At 43.2% G+C, this 13,348-nt stretch overlaps 1 protein-coding gene across 4 annotated transcripts in view; it reads right to left on the bottom strand.

Annotated features, from left to right (window-relative positions):
- The window catches only part of PALM2AKAP2 (PALM2 and AKAP2 fusion), a 735,219-nt gene that overhangs the window by 129,989 nt on the left and 591,882 nt on the right, over positions 1-13,348 (bottom strand). Inside the window, exon 1 of one of the 4 annotated variants that reach the window (XM_069238559.1) lies at positions 4,303-4,558. The exons of the other annotated variants lie outside the window; for them this stretch is intronic. Coding sequence (XP_069094660.1) covers positions 4,303-4,335 — 33 coding nt within the window. The 5' untranslated portion in view covers positions 4,336-4,558. Of the gene's footprint in view, positions 1-4,302; positions 4,559-13,348 lie in introns of those variants that run through there. 4 annotated transcript variants of the gene reach the window in all.

Below are 13,348 nucleotides of genomic sequence, written 5' to 3'. Positions count from 1 at the left end.
AACTGTTGTTCCTGCACAGTGGAAGGCCCTTTGCAAAGATTACCTGGTCTCCTGTCTGTTGTTTATTGCTATATTTGGATATTAAACTGGTACTAATGAGGTGCAAGCAATGCCCAGACAGTGTTAACAAGTTTAAAATGACAAAATTATGAAGTAATACTATCATAAAATGTGCTGCATTATGCCGCATTATTTACTTTTTCTTGCTGCAAAAGTTACTCAACCTTGCAGCATAATATGGCCCTCCCCTGCGGCATAATTCCAGTGGCCCTGCCTATATGTCTGGATGGAAGAATGTGTAGTTAAAATGTGTCTGAAGTAGTATAAGATGTTGGGTGTGATGCACGGGGTCCAACACATAGTCCGCTTATGTGACACAAGTGGCGTCATGGAAAAACCTTTCACTGCCAGGGTGCATTTCAATCTTAAAGAGGTACTCGAGATGGAATTATTATGCATAATGCTAAAGTTTTAAAGTGCAATTAATTACAGAACATTTTCGCTCCGTTAGTACTTGGAAAGGCTGAGCTACCCACACAAGCTATTGCATTCTATTTCAACCACACCAGCATTTAAAGCTGCACGTCATACAGTGTAAGTAGCAGGGTGACCTTTTGCAGTCTGTGTGAGTTATTTCTGCTGAAACCATTGCCTTGCAGGTGAAAAGTATCTGGAATTCTGTGATGTTGAATTGACAGCACATTTCCTGAAATTCACATAAAGCATGAATGAGGAGACTTCGATGAACAGTTCACCTGCACCTTGCAGGAAGGTATTACAATAATCCATGCACATGTTCTTTACACTCCAAGTAATATCCACACCACCACTTATGTTGGGGGTGTTAATATTTTGAAGTATGACACCATTTGAGAGGTAGATTGCCTCTTGCAAAGGTTTGGAGGATTCCTGCTTTAATCTGTGCTAAAAGATTAATGGGCAAATCTTTGTAGTCTCCAAATTCACTCCTACCACAGTATAGAACAATTCGTTTTCAGTAAAAAACAAACTGTCATTTTAGTTTTCTCTGGACAATGGCTAATGACTGAATTTTCAAATAGAGATATGTGCAAACAGAAATAATCAAAATATATAAGATTCCTGGTTTGTGCACACAGGTCATGAGCAGAAGTGTACAATCGGTTACAGTGCCTTCTGAGCCAACAATCCAGGAAGCACACGTGTCTTAATTACACTACTAATGGGGCCTATTCACAAAGGTTTTTTAGAGTACGTAAAGTAGTATTGCTAAGGTGTTCTTTTACACACTCTTACTTACTTATGTGAATTAGCCCCAAGACATCTAAAACTAGAATATTCCGGGAATATTCATAAACAAAAATGTTACACATAGGAAGGACTGAGCTTCACTGCACTCTTTCTTATACGGAGTTGCACGTTTTGGGCCCCATTCACGAAGGCATGTAAGAGTACGTAAAAGAGTGTTCCTGTAATACTACTTCCTGCACTGATTCATATTTCTGTGGACCGGCCCCAATGTATGTAGCCGTTTATCAGCTGCCTCATTCAGGCCATTGCCACGTGGATAGTATCCTCAGATATCTGGTGCAAAGTATGGCCAGGAAGTGAAGAGTGGGCAACAAATCAAGCCCGAGCACTAGTGTAAGGTTACTAGATGACTCTTCACCACTATGGGCACAATGTTCCTGTCCTGGGCTTTCTTCAATAAGCCAGTACGTTCTTGGGGGTTTAGTTCGTGTTTCTATCAAACGAACTAAGTACACTAAAGTTCTAGATTCCAGTGGTCTATACCAATAAACAGGAATATCGGGTCCCGAATGACACCGATCTCTCTGGTAAACCTGACAATAAGCCACTTCCATAAACTCAACTGCCTTTCCAAGGCAATGGTCTTTTCAGAAATCGTTTTCTTTCCTTTGAAGCCAGGGCTGCTCTATCCAGGATGTAGTCAATTGTGGAATGAGGGAATGCTCCTATCTGCACCCTACAAACACAGCACCTCAAATTAACTCAATGCCCACAGATCACGGGGTGTTGCCGTCATCAGGTGCTTATCAATTCATTATTGAACTGAACCTTCCCATTTCTATGGCAGTTTGCATTGCGTTGTTTCTATCCACGCTTTGAGCTCCTACGTGAAATGCTACAAGTTATTTACCGTCTGTGCACATTTTTACACTGCTTGTAAGGGACATAACACATTAATGACCAATTCTGGATAAATTCAATACTCCAGTCATGAACACAACAATGACTGACTTTGTGAAATTAAACAAATAGTTGAAATTTGATAAAAAACGGTCGACATTTTGTTAGATTCGCTTTAGAAAAAACTGTGTTGCTGAAACTAATGCTAAGATCCAGTTTCACTGGCCAGTGCTTATGAGCGCTTTTGTCAATAACCGTTGTCAGTGGATTCTATTTCTAGCATTTAGAAGTATTTTCTATTTATGATTTTTTATATCTCTACTCATAACCCGGAGAGTATGATTGTGCTTTACAGTTAACAAAAAGACCAAAAGCATCTTCACATGGTGTTTGCAGACCTGGTTTGGATTCAGTGGCATAATCACAGCTCTAATCTGTCAAAACCAAACATTCATCTTTAGCAGAAAAACGCAAACTCAGACACTAATTTCCGTGTCCTTCCCACAGCAAGGTCTATTAAATGTATGTGTGTGGAATAACCTCTGGGTACAGTTTAGAAACAGGCGTCATTTAAAAACACGCGGACTACCACCCCCAGCCAGCTTGTTATATAATGTCACCAAGTCCCACTGCAGCGTGTTTGTCATCGTTTTACTCATTTGACAGCATCTCTGCCTTCTGCATGTTGACATATGGATTACTACATCTTCTCTGATTACCTTCGTTCTCATGTACACGCACTCATCACCCGCAGCTCCATTGGCCATTGGCTTTCTAGCCGCCTATATGCTTTAGTCCTAGTTACAATCATAGTTTGATGCCTACCTCTCAACATATTTCAACTGAAAGCATACGCTTGACTGGGAAAAAAACGAAAACTTGACAAAGGTGAAAGTATTCTTTTTCAAATGTTGAGAGAGGCATATCTCCACACATGTTAGTAAAAAAAATCTTCTCAAGGAACAGGTGCCTTCGGATGCCTTCCCACTAGCAAACCAAATGAAGGCATAGCCAGCATGCCATTACACCCAATTAAATGCAGCATTCTAGGAAAATATTAAGATGAGACAAGTTACATCTGATACTAAAAAGAATTCCAAATCTTGGGCCCATTCCTGTATTTATATGACTTGGCGTTCCATTTAACTGGATCCCCACTCCTTCTGTACTCACCAAAAGCCGATATACAGTTTGATGGCAAGATGCTGGGAAATGATGCATAAAGATTGCACATTAAGAAATTAACTTCCATCAAATTATGTTTATTATCCAGAGGCTTACTACTGTACATTACTTAAACCAGAAGTAATGTTAATCCATCAAAAACTGGTATACGCAAACATCGAAATGAGCCACAATTTTCATCGTCCATTAACAAGCCTTGTCTCACACAGTAAATAACCTCCCTGCTTTACACTAGTGGGCATGCTAACAGACCTGTGCAATACAAACGCAAGCCATAACATCACACATCTTCTTGACATCTCAAATTACAGCCAACAATTCCAAATGATAGACAGCTAGCACATCTCCAGACCCACACAGGTACATGCATAACCCATTTTCTTTTTCAGTTCCATCCAGAGTTCCAGTGGCATTCCGCGTTTCCGAGAAGACAGGTAAAATAGATACAGTCGAGATAGCTGTCTTGTCAAAGAATGAGGGATTTCAAAGATCTCTGGTCACCCTAGCGGCCATTATGCAGTTGCATCGGATTGTTTCTATGTAGTTTTTTATTGATAGACCTTGCATGCACAACTAGCTGAAGGTGTTTCTTTCTCTCTTGGTAAACAGCGTTCCATTCCCTTCTGGAAAATGTTGCTATTGGGCTAAAGTATCCTACAGAGGAGCTTTTTATAACCACCTTGTCTCAGCACCTGTTAAGTACTATCTTCTCGCCACTTACAGCTAGGACACACCACACTCCAGGAGATGCAGGAATTGTCAACCAAATATACATTACTCGTAGTCTAACCAGCACTGGAAATTATTGAAGACAAAACAGTTCTAAAGAAGTTATCTGTGAAACATTGTACTAAAATGGCTGACAAGTCATACGCACAGGTCACAAAACGGTGCTACAGGAATTGACCATACTGACAACCTTGGCATCAAAGTGCAACTGCTAGCAGTTATAAGCATATGCCATTAAAACACAAAACGGCAACCTACCACGAGAGAGAAAAACATCCACACAGCAATCATGGCTCCTTGCTGTCTTCCTGTGCTGTCAAAGGCTGAGAAATGTTGCAACGGGTGTGGATCTGTAACAGCCACACAGGTTCTCTACTCCCTCGAGTTACTCTGCTTACGGTTAGGAGTTGTAATGAGGGGTGGCAGCACGAGAGCCCCAGAAGTCACATCAATAACCAGTCTCTGCAGGTCCAAAAACTTCAAGAGCAAACTTCAGAACTGCCCCTGCAATACTGCACCCTGAGCGAGCTACGCAGGTACTCACACGTCTGGCAGACAACAAGGAAGGAAAACAGAACAGGTTTCTCCTCTAAGGTCCCGGTGAGGTGCCTCAAGGGCAAAGAAAAAACACACCCACAATGTTTTCTGCCTGTCCCTGGTCACCAGACTAAATAATGAATACGTTAATCATAAACAGACCCACTACTGTACGTACGACTTCCTGTGCTCTTGATAATATTTCAGAAAGGGCCATTACATAAATTCAGATAACTATGAAAAAATCTTTCAGATCGAGGTCTCAGTTGGGGTAAATATAAATTGATTAGCTATAGGTTCGTAAATCACCTTCAACGAATTTGGATTTGAATGCCATTTAACTAATAGTTAAGACAAACTTGAAATCGACTTCATGGTACTGCAATGCACTCTCCAGCTATTAAACTAATTCTTTCCAGGATCGTCTTTATGTCGTATAAGTTGTTGCTGGGCAACAGAGGAATAAGTAACTAACAAAACATTAATGCCTAGGGGACTGAACTGCTGGGCACCATAACAGCGTGTACATTGAAGCCACCATAGCGTGCACTGAGCCACCAATGGGAGAGACTCGACTGTATGCGGTAGATCTTTAAAGAGACACTCGAATCAGTTTCTAACTGAACTTCTTTTCTATTTTGATAAATAGATAATCCGAACACATTTTTTTGCACCATGAGACTTCCCAGACGCTTACTTTTTTTTTTTTTAAAGATGTGGTATCTTTGGGAGGAAAAACATACATTAAAAGTTTTTTGTGATTTACAACTAATTACTACAACACTTTTTCACTTGCAGTCGCTCTCATTCTGGAAGATGCAGTTGTTCCAAACAAAAAAGGTGCCTTTCCCGGAACCCAAAACTGAATAACCACTCAACTTATTTGTTTCTAAGAGTCTACAATTTAAGTGTTTACTCTTTGTATGTAATCTGTTCAAAATGTAAGTGTCCCGCACTTCCACAACAAATATGTGTCCCAACAGCCTATGGCAACTGCAAATCCTCACTGGCACCGCCCATAAAGATGGGCAAAAGTATATGTCAGCTCAACATAATGCCAGTGCCGCCTCTTCCATAGGTACAAAGCCCTCTCCTCATTCTTCATCACCACCTACCCGCTTACATCCACCATCAGTAATACATTAGGACGTGTATCAAGTGGAGGAAAAGTCACTTGCACCTTACAAACAATATGAACAATTCGTACATCACGTGCTTTGAAACCCAATCTACTAAACTTCTTATGTGACTTTTTGAAAACATTAGGCTTTTTTGTTCCTCTCCAAACAACAGAGCAGCGTTGAACAGATCCAGTCCAGAGCACCACCCTCAATGAAAGTGAGTGCTACCACCAGTGATGCACTTCACACAACTAGCTCAAAGACACACTCAGACATGCTATCCCTTGCATCACCCCGTTAGCACAGAAGTTATCTATAAATACACATCATAATATGGCAGGGAATTGTGGAACGGTGAAGGTTATGATTGACAAAGAAAGATACAATGTTCTCCAGCAACAAGATTAATAATAACGATTCACCATAATTTGCCACTTAGTACTGAGGATGTTTCCATAATTCTTTTTTTCTTCTTAGGGAGGAGCTGGTGAAGGACTTCCCTCAAAAAGTAAAGGAGTGAGAATAAGAAGATGACCTGACCCATAATTCTGAGTGCCCTAGATAATGAGCGAGTTATAAAATTGTAGAACCTGGCGTGGATCATGGAGTTTCTCAGGAGTTTTCAGAATAACTCTGTATTTCATTTATGAGATATTGTGTTATACATAGCTAAGAAGTGTGTTAATCATATCAATTTTGATATTTTTGTAATGGTGAGAACTGAATATACTATTTACTGCTACTATCCAATATGGTCAGCCATTACAAACACCTCAGAAATCATGCCTTAATGTAAATATAGTGGGAAGGGAATGCTGAGGCTAGGGACACTGGCAAAAACAGACTGCTGCACAACATGAACGCGTTCTTCACAGGACCTAAAGGGCAGTGTGGCGCAGAGGACGGCCTTTGTGAACGACATGTGTGAAATGTCTAAGCTGACCAGGAGCGAGGCACCAACCCATGACACTGATTTTATTTTTATATTCTTGTAGCGTGCACTGAATCTGGGATATCAACGTGCTGTTCATAGAACAAATGTAAACAGAGTAAAGTTGAGTTTGGTTGGTTCCGTGACGTGCTCATGATGAGGCAAGAAGTTGAGAAAGAATGAGAGTGATCGATGGACTTAGGGAGAAGAGGAAGCTGGGGCAAACCAAGGTCAAAGTGGAAACCAAGAATGGGAAGGACGGTTTGGAAATTCTGCATAAAGTGTAAGGCATAATTATAGAAGTAGGCGAATCAATGTCATTGGAGGTAAAAAAGGGAAAGGACAGGAAGAAATGTTAAAGTGAAAGTGACTCCGAGAGAAAAAGTTCAGTGGAGATTCTGTTATGTTATAGTAAATGAGGATCACTGGTTTAAGCGGCTTTCAAAGAGGAACGTTTTTAATCTTTAACAAACAATTGAGTTGAGATTGAGACTGTTGCAGTTTCACCAGGATCGAGTTCCACATCAATGTGGCTGCTGTTTGAGTTTTTAATTTCCTGGATACAAGTGTAAAATGTTGTAAGCTTTTTAATTTGCGTTTGTTGCCAGATCTTCTGAGTGTTGATCTCAGATAGTCAGATTTGTTGGGAAGCAGTGTTTTATTTGTGTTACAAAACTGTCTGAATTTTATTCTGGCCTTATGGGGAAGCCAGTTTAGGTTTCTGGAGATTGGGGTTATATGCTCGCCCTTCTAGATGCCTGATAAATGTCTGCAGCAAAGTGTATAACAGCTTTGACTGGGGCAAAGGAGTGCGCAGGTAGACTAGCTAGGATGGACTTGCCATAATCCACTCTAGATGAGACCAAAGATTGAATGACCTAGCAAATGTCATTTTGGTGAAGAAATGGTATATGTTTTTTGACGACTAACAGAGTTTCTCTGGCTGTAGAAGCTGCATGCTCCACACTGGAGGCAGTTGTAAGAGGGGAATTAATCCATTTGCCTGATGATTTCATTTACTTAGTTGTAGAGATTGATTTTGTTATTGCTAATTGCCAAAAGCTGTTCAGCTGGAATTTCTGATGTACGTTCTCATGTGATTAAAAGATCTTCAGTTTTCTTATGGCTTAGTTTCAGTACATTTTCTGCCATCCAGTCTCGAATCATCTGCAAACATGACTTGAGTATGCTGATGTCTTGAGTTGATAATACCTTCAGATAGATCTGGGTAACATCTGCATATACCAGAGAGAAGGGACATTTTTTTTTCAGTCGGGCACCTTACAGCATTTATGGTGTAGTTCTGAGCAATGGGAAGTCATACTATTACATGGCAGCCATATGTCTATAGCTCTACTACAAGTCAAGACATTTTTCTGTTTGCCGGACCTCCCAGCGGCTCTTACGGAAAACACAGTGATAGGACACAACCTATTAAACTGCACTTTACTCCATTGATGCTTCACAGAAGTAAAGTTATCTATTTGGAGGTAAGTGGCCATGGAAATCTTCACATAAAGCAGAACAAAGCTAGCACTGGGATGGCCTCTTAGATAGATGTAACTATCCAGAGTGACATACAGTGAATAACATAACCGGCTTCTCGAGGCAGATGTTCCCTTGCTTGCACAGTAAATGCCCAAAAGAACTGTGACCTACTTATTACACTGAATGAGAAGTCCATTAAAAGCTCTACCGGCTTCAAACCAAATGCCAATGAAAGCAGTGGGTATGAAGTCTGTCCTTAAGTATCGCTCCCGGCATCCTCGTCGCCTCACGTGGGCTTTCTGTCTAAGAGTGAAGCAACCTAGGGGCACGAGCAGCGCAGACAGCTACTGGTCCTGAAGAGGGACAGGAACAAAGCAGTGCTGCGCTAAGTGCATGAGCGCAGGGATAACCTCCCTACCAGGCATCCATGAAAAAGTAGGGATATGAAGTCACTGCCTCGACTCGAATGCTGAAAACCAGCCTTGAGGACTACAGAGGACACCAGCTCTCCATCGCAAATGACAACATACACTTTTGTGGCTGTGTGCGCGGTGACATAATAGAGCAGATTTCGTAGGTGAATTAACATGTTCCACTATATCTCTCTAACTCCAAAATGCACTAATGGCAATGGAAGGAACTAATCTTTAATGATTAATCGACTGACTTGCTTGCATCAGTATGGGTAAATATTATAGCCTTTCAGGCTCTCCTTCAACGGACGTTAACTGCCTGTCAGTAGGTGAAACAAGTCCTAAGATTGAGTGGCAGTTTGTCGCGACAGGGCAGGAACTCGGGCTTTTACCACGTGTTCCAAATGGCATAGGATGGGAGCTATGTACCACCTGGCCTTACCCTCTTTCTGTCTGTAAATAGACAGAAGTGGGGTTTGCATGACATTAATGTATCACTCCACTATTGTATACAGAATGACGCTGCCAAGAAATGTTGCAATACCAAAATTCGGTGAAAAACCATGCTTCACACGTTTAATATGAATGAGAGGAGAAACTGTTGTTCACCATTGGTTACCAAGACTCACTGGTTAACCGTGTTTACTGTGAGGTGGGTGCCATGAAAACAACTTTCTGAATAAGACGGTCCCTTGGGCGCAGTTGGAGGCAAGTATTGGGTACAGGAGAGGAAGAACGTTGGGTAGAAAAGTAGACAGGCCTGTCATGCGATTTTGGGGGGCCAGGGACACAAAGCCATTTTACGACCTCTCAGGTCTCCTAAGCACCTCTTCAAATTAAAAAGAATGACCCGGGGCACATATTGAGGCAAAATCAGAATATGGAGCCAGCTAGTACAAACAATACAGCACAAAAGCAGGCTATATGCCTATCTCAGAAAAGCATGTCTAGCCTGCTTTGGAGATATATTCATGATCATTAAGGTAACAACATCACGCCACCGCTAGGCGGAGCCATATGCTACTGTTGTCTCGACAAACTCTTTTTGTTTTTTGTTTTTAACGAGGTGCACAAAAAAAAGAGGTCTGTCTGTCCAGGCCCCGAAAACAGTGGTGCCAGGGGCAAAGAGCAATGCCTGCTTCCCTCGTGATGGCCCTGGAGGCTGGGGTGCTTATGCTCATAGGGGTATTGATAGCCCTAGAAAAGAGAGGTCTCCTCCAACTCGGGTGCAGTGTCGGTTTCATTAATGGTTTGCGAGGCTGATGTTGGGGAACAGCGAAGGTGTTGCAGAATAAGCTGTACTACTTCACTACAACGAGCTAGTGAATGTGCAGTATAACAATGGCAGTGTGGTTGAATTATTGTAAATGCAAGCTTGTCTGTAAAAGATACAGACCTAAATAGCACTGTGTCGCTGACCAGTTTAAGGAGCACGGTGCTTGTTCCACATCCCAGACTCTGTTGGAGACTTGATGCCTTTGTTTCAGATTCCAGTGTCTTTGTATTGATAACTCAGCCAGTCTTGGTGGAAAGCTGCTACATATGACTGGGTACGAAGGTGTGAATCTATCCCAGATATAGACTGGTGATTGGTCAAACACAGTGGTCTCAACCCACAGTGCATTGTGGATTCCTACTTATAGCCTACAGGTGCCAAAAGCACTTTGCAAGTGTAAACCTTCCACACTTGATTCATTGACTAACGTTTGACGAGGCCTCACAGTCACGCGCCAGAATTTAGAAGATCCAACAGCAAGGTACAGCAAAAGTGTTGCAGTCACAAGCTTAGTTTTAGGGGCGGGATGTGGGTGTATCAGGGCGTGACACAGTGCAAATGCAAGTGAACACCTATAAACTTGTGGATATTCCCATATCCATTGTAGGTGGCGTTTTCAACCTTTAGTAAAACACACACGTTTGCTCATGTCAGAAATAGGAGTAAGTGCATTTTTCCCCTCATAGAAAAAACATACAAAGCATATGTGCTACAGCACTTTTGTGTGGTACCCATGCATGCAGGATATTTCACATGGGGAACATGTGCATGGGTAAACTTAATGCATTAGAATACTCCAATAAATCACAGTTGCGGCTTGCGCTGACTAAAAGGGGCAGGGTGGAGCGCGCAGGGGGAGAAGAATTAAATAAAAAATAATCATTAAAAATAAAACCACTTACCTGCGCTCCCGCGCTGCACCGATCCTCTGCCTCCTCCTGTCTTGCTGCATGCAGGAAACAGGTTCCCAGCCTGCCCTACGCCCAATCCTCATGCTGCTCAAGGCAGCATCAGGATTGGCTGGGATGGCGCTCCCAGGCAGACTGGGAGCCTGTGCAGGCTCTCTCCAGTCCAGCAACTGTGTTGCTGGGCTGGAGAGAGCCCTGTGCGCGTGTGTGTTTGGCTGGCCCTAGACAGCCGGCCAAACACACATGCGCTCTGAGGGAGAGTGCTCCCCCTCTTAGTTTGTTACCCCGTGGCCCCGCTCCTTTCCCCCCAAAAAAGCAATCATTATCGTTTTTTTGGAAAAGGGTTGCAGGTGCCTCTGGGGAAGGGGGTGGAGGAGGCGACGCTCCTCCGCCCATATGGAGGAGCCACCCCTGATAAATCATCAACTGAGGAGGAGGATGATATTCTTCTCTAAAAAGACACACATCTCACCCAAACATAAACATAGTCCCAGGAGATCAGATTTCTGACTTTCTTTTCTATGGCTTTACAAATCTTGCTGCCAAAGAATAACAAGTCTCACACGAATGCTTACTTCTCGTATTCCATCCCACAGTCAGTCCTGTGGCATTTCAATGTCTCATACCAGCCCCCATTTGCACTAAACTAAAATTGTAAATGCCTGTTAAATGTGGCCTCCATTTTTCCTTAGCAAGCATGTGTATAAATCAACCCGCCCAGCCCTCTTCCCCACACACACTTGGAAATGATAAATAATTTGGGGCAAACGCCAAGTTTTCTAGTGTTTCAAAATACACCTAACTTTAGAATGGCAAGGTTGTGTATTTGCATCGAACCAGAGAGTCATATCAAACTACAACTAGGAAGTTGACAGCAGTTTCTCGTCTGGATATACTGACAAAAAGAATATTTTAGCTGCACTGTACTAATATTGAGATGGAGAAAATTAACCGAAATGCAAGAATTTTACCGTTTACTCTCAGCAGGTGAAAAAGACGAATTCAAATAGTTGCCTGGCATAAGCACCCGCTGCAGCGATCTATGTGTAGCATGCGGGTCACTGCGTTGAATCTTTGTTGGACAACGTTTCTTGGAGCTTTGAATACTTAATCTTGCTCAACTCAGTGGTACTTAATTTATCGACCTCAGAAGCCTGAACGGCTGAGTCGGCTTTTCGGGAAAGTGGCCTATCTGCAGATCACAAATATAGCGCTTCATCGAACGTCCTAATCCAGTTCTCGCGGAGCTGTTTTACCAGCTACATTAGCCAGGCAGGGCACAGGTGTGCGACAATGTCCGGTCCCTTCCTAACTTTCGAGCTATCGACCTAGTAACAAACTTCCAGATTTACAGCAGGACTGCGCTTGCAAACCCAGTAACCCAGGTACATTCAGCTCACTGCAGTGCTGCATTCGTCGGAGTGCAGCGTTACCATTTGTCTCATTGCAGTGCTGCAATGGGCTTAGTTACATTGTTGTTGTGGACATCATTCCAGCACCAGACTTGAGCTCTTGAAGTGCGAGCATGGATCCCGCTGCAGCTCTGCACGGATGCCGCTGCAGTGTTTCCACGGATGTCTATGCAATGCTGGCAAAGAACCTGCCCCGCATCCCAGATGCAAATACCACTGATTTGCTTGATGCTTGGCTGCCACAAGGCTGCGTCAACGCCGGTACAAATGACACGGAAATGCTGACACAAATGGCACTGCAAAGCTGCACATATTTTTGCAGTGCTGGTATGGACATTACTGCAGTGTTTCCACAGACGTCATTCCTTTGTTTGCGCATATCTTGCTGCGTTGTTGGCACGAGTCGTATAAGTGTCATTGCAGTGCTGGTCGCGATTTTGTAGCAGTGCTGGGCTGGCATGGATACCAGTGCTGCATTCACACGGATATTATTGATTTGCTGCAATTTGCTGCATTGCTGGCAGTAATCTCACTGCAGTGCTGGCACAGACCCCGTTGCAGCGTTCTACGGATGTCATTGGTGGGTTTGCAATGCATTTGATGATTTGTTGGCATGAAGTGCTGGGACCGAAATCGCTCTGAGGTAGCTTCGCATCGATGCACATGCAGTACTGGCAGCGATGTTGTTGGACTGTGCCGACGCATGTCACCGCGGTGCTGTAAAATTACTGCAGCATTCGATCCAATTATATTGCTGGCAAGGATGCCGCCGTATTTCGGGCACAGATGTTACTGCGGTGCGAGCTCGGGTCTCACTGCACTGCTGTCTCGGGTGTCATTGCAGCGCTGGCACAGATCTCACAGAAATGTTGGCCAGGGATATTGCAGAGTGCCACGATACAATGAAACGCACCTCGCAACTCGAGGCTATATATAACATTCAGAGTGGTCCCTCCTGGTCACTCAGGACTCCCTCTGTAACACTGTGCAAGTCTCCTGTTATTTACAGCCGTACATCGTACTGCGGCCTTGCCAGGTGCTGCGCCGCAGGCTACAGATATCTTTGATGAGCTTTCAAGGATGTCACTGCAGCGGCGGCCTGCCACAGGCCTCATTGCAGTGCTGGCACTGATTTGGCTGAAGTGGTAATACCCTTCTCCAGTAAGAACTTGCATTTTCTCTTTATTTTTCTCGGGGTCAGGTCTCCGTTTCTTATAA

Source organism: Pleurodeles waltl, chromosome 1_2, assembly GCF_031143425.1.
Source record: "Pleurodeles waltl isolate 20211129_DDA chromosome 1_2, aPleWal1.hap1.20221129, whole genome shotgun sequence".
Classification (NCBI taxonomy): Eukaryota; Metazoa; Chordata; class Amphibia; order Caudata; family Salamandridae; genus Pleurodeles; species Pleurodeles waltl.
The sequence above is the reverse complement of the archived record's forward strand: the minus strand, read 5'-3'. Positions and strand labels throughout refer to the sequence as shown.